This window comes from Zootoca vivipara, chromosome 1 (genome assembly GCF_965207765.1).
Source record: "Zootoca vivipara chromosome 1, rZooViv2.hap1.1, whole genome shotgun sequence".
Classification (NCBI taxonomy): Eukaryota; Metazoa; Chordata; class Lepidosauria; order Squamata; family Lacertidae; genus Zootoca; species Zootoca vivipara.
This window is the reverse complement of record NC_142582.1, coordinates 126,074,747-126,094,534: the sequence shown is the minus strand read 5'-3', so window position 1 is coordinate 126,094,534 and position 19,788 is coordinate 126,074,747. Positions and strand designations below refer to the sequence as shown.

At 45.3% G+C, this 19,788-nt stretch overlaps 1 protein-coding gene across 1 annotated transcript in view; it reads right to left on the bottom strand.

Moving 5' to 3' along the window:
• KCNH5 (potassium voltage-gated channel subfamily H member 5) overlaps positions 1–19,788 on the bottom strand; it is a 186,325-nt gene that overhangs the window by 32,652 nt on the left and 133,885 nt on the right. Inside the window, exon 8 of the mRNA XM_088661197.1 lies at positions 5,598–5,794. Coding sequence (XP_088517323.1) covers positions 5,598–5,794 — 197 coding nt within the window. The remainder of the gene's footprint in view (positions 1–5,597; positions 5,795–19,788) is intronic.

Genomic DNA, 19,788 nt, shown 5'->3' with positions numbered 1-19,788 from the left:
AAGCCATATAATGTCTCTCGCCTCCCCTGATTTCCCATCTCTCTAAGGGCCCAGGTCTAAGCTCAGGAAGCAGATGGTTATATGAAGGCAGACCATAGGTATTCAGCAATCTCCATATTGTCTGAGCAGGTCCCATGCTAGGGATCGTTAGGAAAGGGATCGTTTAGGGATGGAACTGGAAATCATAGAATCTTAGAGCTGGGAGGGACCCAAGGGTCATCTAGTCCAATCCCCTGCAATGCAGGAATAAAAAAATAAAACTGCTGATATTCTAATGTTGTTATGTAAGTCTAGGGTGCAACAACCACATTTAGAATACTGTGTGCAGTTCTGGCTGCCTCACCTCAAAAAGGATGCTGCAGAGTTGGGAAAGGGCAAGGCAAGCGATCAAGAGACTGCCCCCTGAAGGTAAGAGGAGGCATGATCGAGGTCCATAGACTTATGCATGGCATTGAGAGAGTGGATAGAGAAAGCACGTTCTCCTATCAGGGAGAGCAATGTTTGTGGCCGGGCCAAAAGATATTCCTCTGGGTGGGGGAGGGACTAGAGTATGTAAGAGTGTGAGTGATTGGGGGTTTTTGGTTGCTGGGGGGGGAAGTATGTTGCCATTTTTGATTGACAGGAGGTGCCCATTATATTCTCAGCGTCTTGCAGTCCAGTTTCACTTCTGCTCGCCTGCCGCTTTTCCTGAAGGTTTAGCCTGACATTGCTTTGCCTCTCATGGGGTCGCCTCTTGCAGGGGCCCAGTAGGAATTTTGCCATTTGGCTGATTGGCTGTTGCCATTTGGTTTTTGCCTACTGCTTAGCAAATCGTCACAACTTGTTAGGTTGGCGGTTAGTCATTGGTTAATAATTCCTGGTTGGTGGAGGGGTATGGCATAGAGGTGCCTACCCCTCAGTAAAATGCTGCTCCACATAGAAGTATTCCGTTAAAGGAATCCTGGGGCTCCAGGGCTCTAGTCCATACACCCCTGCAACGGGCGGGGCTGGGGCCATTACAGAGCATGAGCCTTGGGGAACATTTCTGGTCGAGGAGAGAGTGCCTGGACACAGCTACCTCCTCTCCCACGAAGTGTTCTTGACTTCCCTATACGGATAGGGAAGTCGGAGCTGGTCCTGACCCAAGCGGGGGACAGAAGATTAACCAATGCCTCAAATTTTAAAATTGTATTTAAATAAAGTGGTGGCCAAAATTAATGCCAAAAACCCAAACAAAAATTATGTGTGTGGTGTGATTTATTTTGGGGGGATGTCTGATGGCCTCGGCACACAAAAGGATCCTTCCCTGCACATTCATGCAATCTCTCTCTCTCTCTCTCTCTCTCTCTCTCTCTCTCTCTCTCTCTCTCTCTCTCTCTCTCTCTCTCATAACATTGGAACTCATGGCAATCCAATGAAGCTGATTGTGAAACGATTAGTGGTTGCTTTTTGGCCTAACTGAGGCCTTCGGTTCTTTCGGAGCCTTGCTTGTAAACTTTCTTGGCTTGTTGGTTTCCAGTCTGACAACTACAGTGGTACCTCTGGTTACAGACACTTCAGGTTACAGACTCTGCTAACCCAGAAATAGGACCTCGGGTTAAGAACTTTGCTTCAGGATGAGAACAGAAACCGTGCTCCGGCGGCGCAGCGGCAGCGGGAGCCCCCATTAGCTAAAGTGGTATCTCAGGTTAAGAACGGTTTCAGGTTAAGAACGGACCTCCAGAACAAATGAAGTTCTTAACCCGAGGTACCACTGTACATTGAAGATCAAAATATTGGAATTAAATGTGGCACACATGTTCAGGCTGCAAGGCTGCATTTCAAGGAGGCGGGGTGAGGTAAAAATGCAACCTTTTGTTTGAGACATTAGAATGAAGGAGGGCTATTCAACTTCCATCACGCCTCGCCATTGGCCGTGGTGGTTGGGATTGATGGGAGCTGTAGTCCAATGACATCTGGAGAAGTCGTCGCCTACCCTTTTCTGACCCAGGATCCACTCTTCTGACCCAAGCATGCATTTGGGGACCCCTTTCTGAACCTTTTCCCATGGTGGGAGGGCTGCTGCTGCAACCGACTTTGGAGCAGGCCATTTGTTTATTTGTTACATTTATTTGTCACAGTCCACTCTAACCATTACAATACTACCAGTGGTATAGTCCCAGCCCTCCAGCTGAAGTACAGTGATCTAAAGCAGGCATCCCCAAACTGCGGCCCTCCAGATGTTTTGGCCTACAACTCCCATGATCCCTAGCTAACAGGACCAGTGGTCGGGGAAGATGGGAATTGTAGTTCAAAACATCTGGAGGGCCGAAGTTTGGGGATGCCTGATCTAAAGGAAGTGACCCTATACCAAATGGATGGTATGGTTTTTCCACCCTTTTGAGATTACACCTAGTGCTCTGCTGAAGTTACTTCACAGGGACCACCGATACCATCTGTGTGGGGATTGCATTACAGCGTACTATAATATTTGGAGGACATTTTGTTTGGTTTTGCCTGCTACAAACTTCTTTATCTCACGATTAAAAAGTAGAGCTACAGAGAAAAGAAAAATTCATTCCAGCCATAAAAGCCCCAGAGTTAATGCTCCATAAATCTATTCATCACAATTATGAGATTTCTTCATGCAGATAACATTTATATGACCTTCATTAATATGGTTTTAGGAACACCCACATAAAAAAAGAACATTCCCCCCCTCCAGCTGCATAAAAATGAAGCATCTCAGAACCCAGTCCCAAAGGCATATTGTTAATAGCTAATGCATGTGTAGATATTGTATTATTTCCACAGAGGGTAGTTGACAGGGAGATCTGCGGCTTAACTATAAAATAAACAGGAAGGCACTCTTTTTTGACACACTCTCTGATCTTAAGGCACCTCTAAGCCTATTCACGGGTATAAAGATACATGTCCGAGGGTCGTGGTGGCTACTCTAGAGTAACTCTGCTTGAGTCCAGTTTGTCTTTAAAGACTTTCATTGTGCATAGTATTTACAGTGCAGAGACAGCTTAAAACATGACCTCTCAGTCGGAACCAGAATCCGGCAATGGCGTACATCTGTTCCTACGCCAGCAAAGTAGTCGGGGCACCCCAAAACGCCTCCCCCTTGACCTGCGTCGCGGTCCTCTCCTTAACTTTTGCGCCGGAAGGAGCGATGCCCTCTCAGCCTCCTCCTGGCCAAAGCGGTGTAAGGGCTCTCCAGCATCCTGGAGCCCTTGCCTACATCTCTCCTCCCTGAGCTTTCCCATCGTTCCGCATGCTGGCTACTCTCTCCCTCCGAGTCTCTCCCTTCCCCCCTGGCTGCTTCCGACCCACTGCTGCTCCCTGTGCTTGGCGAGGGGGACGTTAGGATGATGGGGGGCTGGCTCCCTTATATAAAGATTTGGGTTGCATGATCAGCTAGAGGCACACAGCCAAAAAACCGAAGGGCTGTTTCAAACTCATTTGTGACAGTTGATCTTCTCTCCCCCCCTCCCCCCGTAGCATCCGGCCATGTGCAGCTTTCCTATAAGAAGCCATCAGTTCTTTGCAGAGCTACCACCATGCAATGCGCTACAAGGACTGTGGTTGAGAGCACATACCTGGGAAGTAATGTATTCTCAGGTTCTGGACTGACCCCAGCCACTCATATTATTCTCAGGATCTCCCTGGGAAAGAAGCACCTATGCAAGGGTTCCTGGTTGTGTTGGGACTCTGCCTGGAATCTTAGCTGTCTTTAAGTTTCCCTCCCTCCTTATTACCTTGTACTTGACTGTGTAACACAGTACGCACTGATGACATGGTTAAATAAAAAAGCAAATAAAACCTTTAAAAACAAACAAGCAGAAAACAAAGCAAAACAAAAACCCAACTGTCTTCCAAGTTATGGTTGGTCCATATTTGCTCCTTGGCTATTGTCAAGGAGGAGCTGCTTATTTATTTTGGATAACTCATTCTGCAGTTGCTAATCATCAAGAGCTCTAAAAACAATAGAAGCTACTAAAGATCTAGATATTCTCTCCTAGGCAGGGTAGCTTCTGGGTTTAGACCAGTGATGGGCAACCTTTTGAGCTTGGTGTGTCAAAATTCACCAAAAAACGGAGCATAACTCGGGTGGTGTGTCACTTCGAGAAAAAAAGCATAATTTCGCGATATTTTTAGTTTAAATAACAAAAATGTATAACTGTAATATATAACTGTATTTAATAAACCAAAAACTAATTATTTAACCAAACCAAACCAAAAACCCCTTATTTATCACTAAGTGCCTAGAGTTGTTGAGCTTTTTGGGGGAGCTGCTGACCAAAGTTTTGGAGGTTTTTTTGGGGGGTGCAAAAGTTGCTTTGCTTTTTTTTGGGGGGTGCCCCAAATCTGCTGTGCTTTTGGGGGGGGGAGAAGAGAAATAAATGACGAATAATACCTTCGCTGGAACTAACATGCAGTCTGCCAAAGCGCCAGAAAAAAACAGCACAGAAAGGGTTTTAAAACCAATCTCTGGCTACCAGCAGCAACAACAAAAAAGGATCGAAGACAAGCTGTAGCATGAGGAGGAGCGGGAGAACAAATGGGGGGGGGACAACAGCGCAAATGGGCAGGTGGGGTGCGTGCCAGCAGTGAGGGCTCTGCGTGTCACGTCTGACACGCATGTCATAGGTTCGCCATCACTGGTTTAGACATTGCCACACTCTTGCAGCTCTATGTTTGTCGCCCTAAAGACTAGAAACTTGCTTTAAAAGCAGTACCGGTAGTCGAAGAAACTATGATTCTTAGGATGCTGTGTCTAATACAAAATCATCCCCTGTAACACGATTATGGGATTGCAGGCTGCCTAATCTTAGTCAATTTGGTGAAGGCACCAAATCACAACTCAAGAGGACCATTCTGCATCATGCTCTCAGTACACATTTTATTAAAAACTCTTGAAATATCAGAAACCTGCTCCAGAGTAACCCAGAGAAAGGCATTCATTGGGGCTGCCTCTGTTTTATGGAATAGCATATCCATTGAGATGGGAGACACACCCACGATTTGTGCTTTCCAGAAACAATTGAAGACATTCCTCCCCCCCCCCCAATTTTCTTCCGCTAGGTGAAAATACAGGTGAAACTCGGAAAATTAGAATATTGTCAAAAAGTGCATTTATTTCAGTAACGCAACTTAAAAGGTGAAACCAATACAGTATATGAGATAGATGCATGACATGCAAAGCAAGATATGTCAAGCCTTTATTTGTTGTAATTGTAATTATTTGTCATTAGGCTGGTCAATTATAAATGGAATGTACTGTAATTAATGAAATGTAATGGCGATGTTTATTTTTGTATTATTGTAACTATTTGTTTTATTACTGTGGAATTTTCAAAAGAAATCATTTGTAAAAATTAAAAGAAAAAATAAGTAGTTGCATTACTGAAATAAATGCACTTTTCGACGATATTCTAATTTCCCAAGTTTCACCTGTATGTGTGCCTTAAGTGTTCATTCTGCATTGCTGTTAAACCTTTCTTTACTGCGTGTTGCATTTGTGTTTTCAATAGTATTCTGTCTTACCATAGGTTTGCAAATTTCCTTGAGAAGCACGTGATCCGCTTAGGAATGAATGCCTAACCATCAAAATCAAAACGACGGTAACTTACCCGTTTCCTCAGATTGCAGGTGAGCGTGAGATTCCTGGAGAAGGAGTTTGCAAAAGCTGTATAAAAGTCCAGGACTTTCAGCAAGGCTTCCCGCTTGATAATGTGCAAATCGCAGTAGGTCAGGGCCCGCACATTGGCGCAGGCGTGGGCCAGAGTCGTCTCCTTCCAGAAGATGTCACCAAACACATCGCCTTTACCTGGGGAAGCAGCAGGGAAAGTTCAGTTAAAACATGCCTGGTGTCATGAGCCCCACATGGAATCGGGTTTGGACTGGCTGGATCAGACAGAAGAAGAAGATGGGAACCTGGGTTGGAGGGGGGGAACTTCCCCTTTGCACCCTGATTTTAGCCATTTTGGAAGGGGGAGCAGAGACCCCTGCAGAACGGAGCGGGACGGCCCTGCCCATCAGGCTGGGTTTTTCCAACCACTCTGGGTGGCTTCCAACAAGAGATTAAAATACATTAAAACATCAGTCATTAAAAAACTTCCCTACACAGGTTTGCCTTCAGATGTCTTCAAAACGTCAGATAGTTGTTTATTTCTTTGACATCTGATGGGAGGGCGTTCCACAGGGTGGGCGCCACTACCGAGAAGGCCCTCTGCCTGGTTCCCTGTAACCTCACTTCTCGCAGTAAGGAAACTGCCAGAAGGCCCTCGGCACTGGACCTCAGTGTCCGGGTTGAACGATGGGGGTGGAGACGCTCCTTCAGGTATACTGGGCCAAGGCCCAGGGTTAAGAAAACCTTTGCATGAATCCAGAGATCATGGCAAATATTGGATCCGACACATCCACAGCTATTCTAAAGATGCATAGAATCCACACAGCCCTGAAAATAAATATTTATGGGAGATTCTTGCAGAAACCGGAATAGGTTTCACCTCATTTAATTCACCAACTGCTACATTAAAAATAGCCACTGTTCCAAAGTTGCGCGGAGTGGCAAACTGCAGAGAAGGCATCTGTTATATCCCCACCCTCCTTTTAATTAGATGCCTGCCAAAAGGGAAATGATGGATCCTCATTTGTACGCCAGGGAAACCGAGGCAAGAAAAAGCACTGCCGTGCCACAGCTTTTGGATTCGGTGTTAAAACCTACAACATTGTGAAGAAAGGGACATTAGTACAGGGTTCTCCTCCCCTGTGTCACGCAAGGGAAGAATCTGGATTCAAAGAACATTCTATCTCGTAGGGTTTTTAGCACTACGGGGAAACGTATTTGGAAGCCTAGGGCAAAATCTAGGCTATGCAATGACACTCCTCACTCAACTCCAAGCCACACCTATTCCCTGCTCCTTTTTCCTTGCACAGGAAAATAAGAACGTCAGAAGAGATGCTTGACCAGGTCAGTGTCCCAACTAGTCCAGCATCTTGTTCTTACAGTGGTCAACTAGATGCCTGTGGAAATCCCTCCAGCAGGACCTGAGCACGGGAACCCTCTCCCCTCCTGTGGCTTCCAACAATTGGTGTTCAGAAGAATTACTGCCTCCTGACCGTGGAGGCAGAGCATAGTCACCATGGTTAGTAGCCCCCAACACATGAATTTATCTTCTCCTCTTTTAAAGCCATCTAATTTGATGGCCACCACTGCCTCCTGTGGCAGTGAGTTCCATAGTTTAACTATGCTCTGTGCGAAGACATTACCTGCCCTAAGAGGGAGAAACACTTTTCTCTATCCACTTTCTCCATGCCATGCATAAATGGAAAAACAACCTTGTATCACATTGCACCTTAAACTCCGTTTCTCTTTCCTCGATAGGGGAGTTGCCCCACCCCTTTAGTAAGTTTGTTTGTCCTTTTCTGAACAACTCTACCATATCCTTTTTGAGGATCCTGAGGAGCCATCCTTTCCCCCCCTTCCCTCCTTGAGAAAGCAGAGTGCCCTCCCCACACACACAAAGCACCTAGAGAAACTGAAGTTGGGGGGGGGGGTTAAAAAAGCTATGGTTTTCCCAGTAGTGATGTATGGAAGTGAGAGCTGGACCATAAAGAAGGCTGATCACCGAATAATTGATGCTTTTGAATTATGGTGCTGGAGGAGACTCTTGAGAGTCCCATGGACTGCAAGAAGATCAAACCTATCCATTCTGAAGGAAATCAGCCCTGAGTGCTCACTGGAAGGACAGATCGTGAAGCTGAGGCTCCAATACTTTGGCCACCTCATGAGAAGAGAAGAATCCTTGGAAAAGACCCTGATGTTGGGAAAGATGGAGGGCACTAGGAGAAGAGAACGACAGAGGACGAGATGGTTGGACAGTGTTCTCGAAGCTACGAACATGAGTTTGACCAACCTGCGGGAGGCAGTGGAAGACAGGAGTGCCTGGCGTGCTTTGGTCCATGGGGACACAAAGAGTCGGACACGACTAAACAACAACAACAACAAGCTGGGGAGTTCTTTCCAGCTTGAGGGCCACATTACGTTCCGGGCAAGTTTCTGAAGGCCACATGCCATTGGCGTGGGGGGCCTATAGTTTGCATTTCTTAGTGCAGAAAGTATTGATCTGATCTGTAGAGATCTTTCCTATTCTGCTTAATTCAAGAGGGTTCTTGAAGCTTCTCTGTGTAAAAGAAGCAGACAGAAGGCTCCTGATGTTTGGGTTATTCCATGGGTAGGCAACTAAGGCCTGGGGACCGGATCTGGCCCAATCGCCTTCTGAATCCAGTCCCTGTGGAACGCCCTCCCAACAGATGTCAAGGAAATAAACAACTATCTGACTTTTAGAAGACATATGAAGGCAGCCCAGTATAGGGACGTTTTTTAATGTTTGATGTTCTATTCTGTTTTTAATCTGTTGGAAGCCCCCCAGAGTGGCTGGGGAAACCCGGCCGAATGGGCAGGGTATAAACAATAAATTATCATCATCATCATCATCATCATCATCATCATCATCATCATCATCATCTAGTCCAACCCCCGGCAGTGCAGGGTGCTTCCAAGTCCTGTTTGAAGATGCCCGAGATTATCCCTGGAGCATCCTGCCTTCAGCATTGAGCTAGCTAAAATGATACGGGTGGTAGAGTACTTAGCTGTTCATTCCCAGCAACAGGATACCAGGGTTCATGAATCTAAATCAATCTGCATTCGTTTGGGTTCTTTAAATTTGTTTGTGGGCTTTGCAGCTACTGCTGATATAATACATTTTATAGGAACATTCTAGATGGATCTTTTTGAAAGGATTTAATAGCTTTTTTCGGGGGGGGGGGAGGGGAGGAACACAGGGAATTGGGAATAAAATAATCCCACTAATGATTTTTAGATAACAACATGGCAGAAAGTCAATGTCTGTCTTGCGGAGTTTGCTGCTAATGGATGGCTTACATGATGTACTGCTTTAACATTTATTTATTTATGGTAGTTAAATTTATTCTCCCGTTGGTTAAGTGCTCTTCTTGCTCATAACCGCAGTGTAACGAAGCCTGCTAAAATGTCCTTCCTTGCACAGTGTGCTGTTTCAAGATGTACTTGTTCAGTAGTTTTTCTTCAGAAATCCAGAATAACAAAGCTTACTAAAAGGCGAAGCCACTTATTCACAAGTAGCTCCTGTTTTTTACATCGGTCTAGAAACACTCTCTCTCTCTCTCTCTCTCTCTCTCTCTCTCTCTCTCTCTCTCTCTCTCTGTGTGTGTGTGTGTGTGTGTGTGTGTGTGTGTGTGTAGTTAAATAACAGAAAATTGATTCTAAGAAACCAAGCTTGTAAACAGCCACTTGCCTATTCACCCATGGTGGGGGGAAATTGGTTCCAGGTGATCAACAGAGAAGTTCCTTCAACCCAGATAAGCATCTTCACCAATAACGTACGCTGGTATGATCCTGCTGGCAACTTTTGTAAGCCTTTATTCATGTCCTGCATTCCTTCAATCGCTGAGCCTCCGGCGCTCTATATAAGGCACTTCCCAAACCCAAACTTACTTAGTTTAGGCAAGGTGCCTGTTAGCCATCTAGCCACCTGTAACCCTCCAGATGTTGATCTCACCATCCCTGACCAGTGACCATGCTGGTACAGAGTAATGGGAGTTGGGAATCCAAATCCACATGGAGGGCCACAAGGTTCCTCATCCCTAAAACAGGACCCCCCTATATTTAAGGAAATGTTGTTGTTGTTGTTGTTTAGTCGTGTCCGACTCATCGTGACCCCATGGACCAGAGCACGCCAGGCACTCCTGTCTTCCACTGCCTCCCGCAGTTTGGTCAAACTCATGTTCGTAGTTTCGAGAACACTGTCCAACCATCTCATCCTCTGTCGTCCCCTTCTCCTAGTGCCCTCCATCTTTCCCAACATCAGGGTCTATTCCAAGGATTCCTCTCTTCTCATGAGGTGGCCAAAGTATTGGAGCCTCAGCTTCACGATCTGTCCTTCCAGAAATAAAAGTAAAGGGACCCCTGACCATTTGGTCCAGTCGTGACTGACTCTGGGGTTGCGGTGCTCATCTCGCGTTATTGGCCGAGGGAGCCGGCGTACAGCTTCCAGGTCATGTGGCCAGCATGACAAAGCCGCTTCTGGCGAACCAGAGCAGCACACGGAAACGCCGTTTACCTTCCCGCTGTAGCGGTACCTATTTATCTACTTGCACTTTGACGTGCTTTCGAACTGCTAGGTTGGCAGGACCTTCCAGAAATAACAGGATCCAAATTGAAAGGGGACATGACCAAAGGCCAATGAAAGAGATGGGTCTGCATAAAAACACACTGTTATGGAATGTACATAGATCTCCTGCCACCTTTTCTTGTAAAATAAAAAATAAAAATGGGGTGGGGGTTAGCTTCACCAGATTTCATCCAAGTGTCTAGACAGGTTTATTTATGCAGAAGTCACAGAGCTATTTGATTTCAATAACGTTCTGGCGCCGTTTAAGCAAAGCAGAATCAAAACATCTGACTGGCTGTTAGAACCTTGTACATATGTCAGAAGAACTTCCTTGCCAAAGCAGTAGGGTCCCGAGGGATGAGATAGTAGCATTGTATGATCTTGTGTTCAAGGAACATCTGAGTAAACAGTTCAAAGCCCTCTTCTGAACTTGCCCTCTTTCAACTACTTTTGGAGAAAGGTAGACTGGTTCGACTGCACTATCAAATTCTAGGCATACTGTGACCTAAAAAAACCACAAACCCTGAAAACACCACTTTGCACAAAGGTAACCCAGACCTGAATTCTGTAAGTTAACAATACTAAAAGAAATGTCTTATGCTCTGCCGGTATTGTCTTGGGGAGGCACTTTCCCCAGCTCTGCCATCTAAGATTGTTTTGCATCAATACGCGAAGGATTGAATCTGGGATTTTTCTGCCAACAAAGCATGTGCTATGGCTCCTCTCCTAGCCACATCACTTCACTGAACTAGTTACAAAATTGCCAAACTACACCTGAAAGTAGTTCCCATAATTCCTGGGTGAACTAAAGGTGAATTAGCTTCATTTGGAGCAGAACTTTGAGTTATTTCTAGTTCATCTTCATTCCCTGTTCCCAAAGCAGGGGGACTGGACGTTTAGCTTTCATTTTCATCTTTTATATTTGGAAAAAGTCAACAGCACACCTACTGTATAAAGAAAGTTAGCAAACAAAATGTGGAGGCTATATTCTACTGTTTATTAGGCAGATATGGAAGTGCTGCTGTTGCTAAAGTTGCTTAGTAATTTAATCACTGTTGATAGGCAGTCAGAGTTATATCTTGTATCTTCCCTGGAAGAAATTTTCTTCCAACTGGAACAGCTTTTGAAGTATAAAAATAGGAAGAACGTGGTTCCCTGACTTACTTTTGGACCCTATCCTTTAGCAATAAGCTTGTAAAATTCTGAATGCTGGGTACAGGGGATGACGCATGACCTTTTTATGAACTAAAAACTTCATCTAAATGAATTTTAACTGATCTGGTTCATTTTGGAAAAGGACAAAGTGGAAGTGGAACTAGCTCCTTTTTGGACAGGATGAACAAGACTTAGAACAGGTTCCTTTTTCAAATGAACCTTCCAAAGTATTGGACCCTACTCATTTGGTGTCAGGCATGACTGACAATGCAAACAGCTGTGGGTAGAGGATAGGGATTGGTCTACTGTCTGGTGTTGATGCAAGGTGCCAAACTCCAGACGGGTAGTCATGTTTAGTCTGCTGTAGCAAATGCAAATGCAACAAGGAGGCCTTGTGGCACTTGTTATCTCCCATCCCTCAGCATTCAGAATTTTGCAAGCTGCTCTGCTATAGGACAAGGTCCAAAAGTAAATCAGTAGTTAATGGAGGAGACCCATGGAATTGTCTGTGCTGTGACGTTTCTGTCCAGTTGCTGTTCGCTTTCCTTCTGAATGTCATTTGAGATTAAAATTGTATCCAGCTCCCATCAGCCCAGCCAGCCTGGCCAATGGCTATGGATGATGCGAGTTGTAGTCCAACAACATCTGGAGGGCCACAGGTTCCTTATCCCTGATCCAAATATCTCTGAAGGACAGCAGTAGAGTATGTTTCTTCCAGGAAGCCAGCCTTAACATTTTCCCCAAACTCTAGACCAGCCTTTTCCAACCTGCAGCTCTCCAGACATTTTTGACTTCAACTCCCATCATCCCTGGCCATTGGCCATGCTAGCTGAAGCTGAAGGGAGTTGTAGTTGAAGACATCTGGAGGGGCACCCAGGTGAAAAGGATGCCCTAAATGTGACCAAATCCACCACAAGCTAAACGGGGCCATGTTTTTCCACTTTATAAGAAAGAAAGATGGAACGAAGCTGTTATGTGCAACAAAGTGAGTTCTAAACTCCTGTAGTTGGAAAAGGAACACAGCAAGGACACCAGCATATATTACTTGATGTTATTGCAGGCTGTCCCCCCCCCCCCCCAAAAAAAACCGCTTCCTGAGCTGGTGATTAACTGCCTTGTTGTTTATTACAAACTTGGTCAAGTTCAGCAGATACAAGGTTGCATTTGGTCCTGCTTTCAAGCACAGCAATATGTTTTCCTCATTCAAAGTTCTTTGGGGATTTTGGAGTTGTTGTTTTTTTTTCCAAGCCGAAGATTAATGAAGGAAAAGGATGGAGCAGATTTATGAATCTGAGATAGCCATGGGCTAAGGAATAGGTTGATCTGTCCATACCTAGTTGCAGGTAGGGCTGTAAAAGGCTCCTGTCTCAAAGTAGACCAGCGGCAGCCAAAATGGTGCCCTCCAAATGTTGATGAACTCTAGCTCCCATCATCCCTGATCTTTGGCCATGTTAGCTTGGGCTGATAGGAGTTGGAGGGCACCATGTTGGCTACCCCAGCACAAGCAAGACTGCTAGTTGGACCAATTGTTTGGCTTCCTATCATTTGGCACCCTCATCTGAACAATAGTTGTGATTCCTGCATTGCATGGGGTTGGACAAGTTGACCCTTCCAACTATACGGTTCTATGTTTTAATGTACTTTAATGTATTTTTATTTAACTTATATGCAGAATTCATCATGCGAAAGGCTGGACTAGCTGAATCCCAAGCCGGAATTAAGATTCCTGGAAGAAATATCAACAACCTCAGATATGCAGATGACACAACCTTGATGGCAGAAAGTGAGGAGGAATTAAAGAACCTTTTAATGAGGGTGAAAGAGGAGAGCGCAAAATATGGTCTGAAGCTCAACATCAAAAAAACCAAGATCATGGCCACTGGTCCCATCACCTCCTGGCAAATAGAAGGGGAAGAAATGGAGGCAGTGAGAGATTTTACTTTCTTGGGCTCCTTGATCACTGCAGATGGTGACAGCAGTCACGAAATTAAAAGACGCCTGCTTCTTGGGAGAAAAGCAATGACAAACCTAGACAGCATCTTAAAAAGCAGAGACATCACCTTGCCGACAAAGGTCCGTATAGTTAAAGCTATGGTTTTCCCAGTAGTGATGTATGGAAGAGAAATAGACCAAACAGAGAAATAGACCAAACAGGAGAGGAGGAAGAGTAGCGTTATATGTCAGGGATGTGTATACCTGTGAAGAGATCCAGGATTTAAAACTTCAAAGCCAAGTTGAGAGTATCTGGGTCAAAATTAAGGGAGAGAAAAATAACAGTGATCTCATTGTGGGAGTTTACTATAGACCCCCAAGCCAAACTGAGGACACAGATGATGCCTTCCTGGAACAGATGACCAGGCATTCAAAAGGAGGTGAGATAGTAGTAATGGGGGATTTCAACTATCCTGATATTTGTTGGATGTCAAACTCAGCCAAGAGCATAAGGTCAAACAGATTCCTCACTGGCCTTGCAGACAATTTCATTGTCCAGAAAGTGGGAGAAGCAACAAGAGGATCAGCCATTTTAGATCTGGTCCTAAGCAATAGTGATGGTTAGTGGGGTAGAATTGGCAGGATCATTAGGTGGGAGTGATCATGCTCTTCTGGAGTTTATTGTTCAGCGGAAAGGAGCAACCAAGCATACTAAGACTCAAATCCTAGACTTTAAGAAAGCCGACTTCAGAAAACTTAGGGAAACGCTGGGTGAGATCCCATGGACAGAAATACTAAAAGGGAAGGGAGTTCATGATGGTTGGGAGTTTGTTAAAAGAGAGATACTGTATTAAAAGCACAACTTCAGGCAATACCAATAAGACGGAAACATGGAAGGTGCCTAAAGAAGCCAGGGTGGCTATCCCGCGGGTGAGGGTAGAGAGTGACTTATTTCAGTGTTGGAAAGCCTCAAAAATCCACTTTTGAACTAATGCATGCTCTTCCCGCCTTCTGCTTGAACTGCTCAATGTGGGGCAGATTCATGGAAGGCAGAGAGAGAGATTGTCTCTGCCATCGCATGCATGGTAGCTATCAGGAGGGAAGGCTTTTGCATATTCATCTGGCATAGTTTCTCTTCCACACTTGCAAAAAAAGAGAGAGAGAGAGAGAAAGAAAATGCCACCTTTTCCTGTGTTGTTTGGAGGAAAACGGGCACGATTAATCACAGCTTGCTTCTGCTAAATGGTCTGCCAAAGTACATGAGGAAAAGGCCTTAGTCAGACTCTCCCTGTTCAATTCCCTCTGAGCGAGATTTATATCTCCGTTGCACCATAAACGTAACTAATGCCCAGAACGGCTTGCCCGTGACGATGGGAAAAAAGAATGAAAGGCACTTACAGTAATTAAAGCTGCGTGCCTTGAACTCGGGGCAGGCCCAAATCCTCCAAGTAACTCAAGGCATGGAACGCATACTGAGCTTGCAGAATGTAAGAGAGCAGCAGCAAAAAAAGGAGAGCTACTGCTATTCTAGGCTGCGTCAACAGAAGTATAGTATCCAGATCAAGGGAAGTATAATAGCACCACTATTATATACAGTGGTTAAACCACTGAGCCTAGGGCTTGCTGATCAGAAGGTTGGCGGTTCGAATCCCTGTGATGGGGTGAGCTCCCGTTGCTTGGTCCCAGCTCCTGCCAACCTAGCAGTTCAAAAGCACCTCAAAGTGCAAGTAGATAAATAGGAACCGCTACAGCGGGAAGGTAAACGGCGTTTCCATGTGCTGCTCTGGTTTGCCAGAAGCGGCTTTGTCATGCTGGCCACATGACCTGGAAGCTATACGCCGGCTCCCTCAGCCAATAATGAGAGATGAGCGCGCAACCCCAGAGTCGGTCACGACTGGACCTAATGGTCAGGGGTCCCTTTACCTTTACCTTTATTCTGCCTTGGTCAGACCACACCTGGGATACTGTGTCCAGTTCTGGGTACCTACCCTGGATTCTCCCCCCCATCAATTCACAGAGAAACTGGCAACAAAGGAATGGCACCTTGGCACAGCACAGGATCAAATCCTCTAGCTTACCAGCTGGTAAGCAAAAAATTTAGTCATGTGTGGTGCTGCTTTGGGGGCAGGAAGAAACATGAAGCTCCCCAGTAGCCCTTCCTTTTTTGCAATTTCTCCTCCCTATCCATGCCTGCTTCTCATTCCCTCCGTCCTTTTCCACCACCGTCATTTTATTATTCATAGCCCACCCATCTGATTGGGTTGCCCCAGCCACTCCGGGCAGTTTCTCACATACTGGTATATAAAACACAGTAAAACATGAAACATTTTTTTAACTCCCCTATACAGGGTTGTCTTCAGATGTCTTCTAAAGGTTGTACAGTGGTACCTTGGTTCTTGAGCTTAATCCATTCTGGGAGTCCGTTTGAGTCCCGGAACCATTCGAAAACCAAGTCGCGCCTTCTGATTGGCTGCAGGAGCTTCCTGCACTCAATTGGAAGCTGCGTAAGCTGCGTTGGATGATCGGCTTCCAAAAAAACGTTCGCAAACCGGATCACTCACTTCCGGGTTTGCGGCGTTCGGAAGCCGATTTGTTCGACAACTAAGCCATTCGGGAACCAAGGTACCACTGTACTGTATAGTTATTTATCTCCTTGGCTTGGAGGTTGCATAAGTCCATACCCTCCAACATTTCTGCACTGAAAATAGGGACGTCCTAAGAAAAAATGAGGGACGCGGGTGGCGCTGTGGGTTAAAGCACTGAGCCTAGGGCTTGCCGACAGAAGGTCGGTGGTTCGAATCCCTGAGATGGGGTGAGCTCCCATTGCTCGGTCCCAGCTCCTGCCAACCTAGCAGTTTGAAAGCACGTCAAAGTGCTAGTAGACAAATAGGTACCGCTCCGGCAGGAAGGTAAGCGGCATTTCCGTGTGCTGCTCTGGTTTCACCAGAAGCGGCCTAGTCATGTTGGCCACATGACCCAGAAGCTGTACGCCGGCTCCCTCGGCCAATAAAGTGAGATGAGCGCTGCAACCCCAGAATCGTCCGCTACTGGACCTAACAGTCAGGGGTTCCTTTACCTTTACCTAAGAAAAAAATGAGACATTCCGGGATCAAATCAGGATGGCTTCTGTAAAACTGGGACTGTCCCTGGGAAATAGGGACACTTGGAGGGTCTAGCTTCTTCCTATGCCCTGCCCTCTAACAGCCCCAGATCACTCTGGGCCACGCAATCCATGGCAGGACTATCTCAACCTGGCCCAGATTCCCCCAAATAAGCCCAATTTTTTTGGGGGGGGGGTTTCGGGACTCAGCTAAATCTGGTGCAAAGGCTTAGTTTCTAGTTAACTGAGTCAATTACATTTGTAGCATTTCCCCCAAAGAGCACATTATTTTAATGAATGTGAGATTTTTATTCACAGTATTTCCCATATCTCATAATAACACCGTCACCAAGAGCAAATACGCATGCCTGTTTTGCCGCATCTTTCCTGCTAATACTTCATGAATTGCTTGTTAGGAAGTGACATTTTATGTGCCAAGTATCACCTGGATGCCAATTTAAAAGCAAGCTCCCCAGTGCTGGATTGGAAAGGTTTAAAAGTTCGCATCGTGTTCTATGCTTCTTGTGCTACATCAATCTGCAGATCTCTGTTCTGTATTTTGACATAAAATGGATTATTCGCCCAACAGTAAAAACTAAAACAAAAAACAACCTTGTTGTATATACCTAGCCAGGGCCATCTCAAGCAGGTCGGGCGCCCTGGCGCTGAGGCACGGAGATCGCTCCGGCGCCCCCGCCCTCGCAGCACAGCTTCCGCGTGGCTTTGCCGCGAGCACCCCTCCCCCCGCCGGCCCCGCGCCCTGGCGCCCCGCGCCACCGGGACCTTACCTAGAGCTGGGCCTGTATATAGTAGGGAAATAAACTGGCCAAAGAGCCCAGCTCCATTTTGCAAGCAGTGGATCAGAACTAGTTAATTGGCAAAAGAAAAGAAAATACTTTTCCTGATTTCAGATGAAAGGAACTGCAAACAAGGTTGTCAGGGCAAACGAAAATCTCCTTATGCTGTAATATTCTTGTTTAGACATCATCCCAGTTTTGTGTTTACAACATCACTGAACCTAGTGAGATGAGATTGTTTCCGTGCCTGAGATTTGCCCTGCAAAAGCAGATATTGCAGAAAAAGCTAGCGGTAAAAGCTAGCAGATATTGCAGAAAAAGCTAGCGGTAAAGCAATGGCCTTGACAATACAGGGACATTCCCAGATCCAGGGTAATAAGTAACCCCATTTTTCAGGGAGAGTAAAGAATAGGAATGGGGTGGGTGGGAATTAATGTACAGTGGTATTTTGGTCTACGAACTTAATCCGTTCCGGAAGTCTGTTCTTAAACCAAAACTGTTTTTAAACCGAGGCGCTCTTTCCCTAATGAGGCCTCCTGCTGCCGGTGCCCTTCAACTATTCGGATTCCGTTCTTAGACTGAGGTAAAGTTCTCAAACCAAGACACTATTTCCAGTTTTGTGGAGTTCGTAAACCAAATTGTTCTTAAACTGGACTGTTCTTAAACTGAGGTACCACTGTACTTTTATTTTTATACTAATGCACACTTTCCAAACTAATATACGAAATGAAACACCCAGAAATTCACACTTCTCTGAATTTTCTGATGCAGTTGTCCAAAAAAAATGCATACAAAAGTGTTTATACTGGGAGAAAGCATCCACAAAATGCTTATAGCAGTGAACACAAACACACATAAATGCATTGCATTAGGGGAAATTACTGGCAGACTTACAAAAAAAGAAAAGAAAATCAAACTGATGCTGAAATGGGGAGAAGTAAAATCATGATGGGGAAAATCAAAAACTCCCAGAGCAACTTACAACATTTCCAAATAGAAAACGCTTCCACTCTTGTGCTGGGCGTTGCTTGGCAATTCTAAGCCATCCCCAAAAAAGAATCAGCACCATTTTTGAATCAGTGCACTTTTAAAAGGTTCAGTTCACCATCTTGATTCGACATGGCACCCAATCGCAGCCAAACATTGACCCAAAATCTTCTTGTCTCAGGAGTCATGCAAATTTGGTTATGATAGTTTAAGAGTTGTCCAGACAAGCAACTTTCCAACACACGCACCTTTTAAAACCGTTAATATGTTAAATCTCTAAATAGTGTAGGAAAATGCAAACAGTAAAACAGTATTATGGGGCGGGGAGAGAGAGATAAAAACAGGAAGTGGTTTGTAACAGGGGTCCTAACAGATAAAGAATCTGGAGGGGGGGGGAATATAGAATAGAATAGATAGTGTTTCACATATTCGTGTCTCTGGGTGCACAGATCTGTGTGTATATCTGAAAGGGTTTAACTTTGGTGGGCAGAGCTCCAGAACAATATTATCTTCTGAGCCTGATGAGTTGAGGGATGCACTCTGTGAAATAGTTCCCTAGGGAGGACAACACTTCATTACCACCAGATTAGAGATCTGTTACGATAGCCAAGTATACTACATATTTAACTTTACTGCTAAATTAAAGCAGGGGGGGGGAGAAACCAACACCTATTTTGTTAATTTTTCTTTGTTGATTCTAATATCGTTTTGCGGGTAGTATTCACACAGCTAGAAAATTATGTCATATTACTGGAAATCAGTAACTAATTTCCAGACACCCAGCTGACCCTATTCCTTTTGTTTTTCCTAGCTCTGAATAGCCACACTGTTGTTTTAAATTTGCTTTCGTAAGGGCACAAAGGAACTCCCTGCTTAGATTGGACAGACTTGGGGAGCAAAGGGATGATAAACAGTTCTTAGAAATGCTGGCTAAATGGAGCCTCCACATTCAAATGCAGTATACCTCTGATAATCTGATGCCACACAAAATACAAGACTATCAGAACAGCAGCTGGGACAGAGCAACGGGAGCTCACCCCATTGTGGGGATTCACAGAAGGTGGCGCTGTGGTCTAAACCACTGAGCCTCTTGGACTTGCTGATCGGAAGGTCAGCGGTTCGAATCCCTGCAACGGAGTGAGCTCCCATTGCTCTGTCCCAGCTCCTGCCAACCTAGCAGTTCGAAAGCATGCCAGTGCAAGTAGATAAACAGGTACCACTGTGGCGGGAAGGTAAATGCCATTTCCATGCGCTCTAGTTTCCGCCATGGTGTCCCGTTGTGCCAGAAGTGGTTTCGTCCTGCTGGCCACATGACCTGGAAAGCTGTCTGTGGACAAACGCCGGCTCCCTCGGCCTGAAAGCGAGATGAGTGCCACAACCCCACAGTCGCCTTTGACTGGACTTAACCATCCAGGGGTCCTTTGCTTTTACCTTTAACTGACAGTACGCAACTTCTAACCCCACTTCTTTTTGCTTTATAAAACTTTTCCTGTTTGTTGGATCGACTCAGGCTTGAGACTCTAATTTCTAAGTTTCCGCTCATACAAGTTCCCCACACGATAACCCGTGGTAAATTGTAGAAATTTGAGTAACTGGCATACAGTGAGGTGTGTGAGCTATTGGGGTAAGTTCGCGG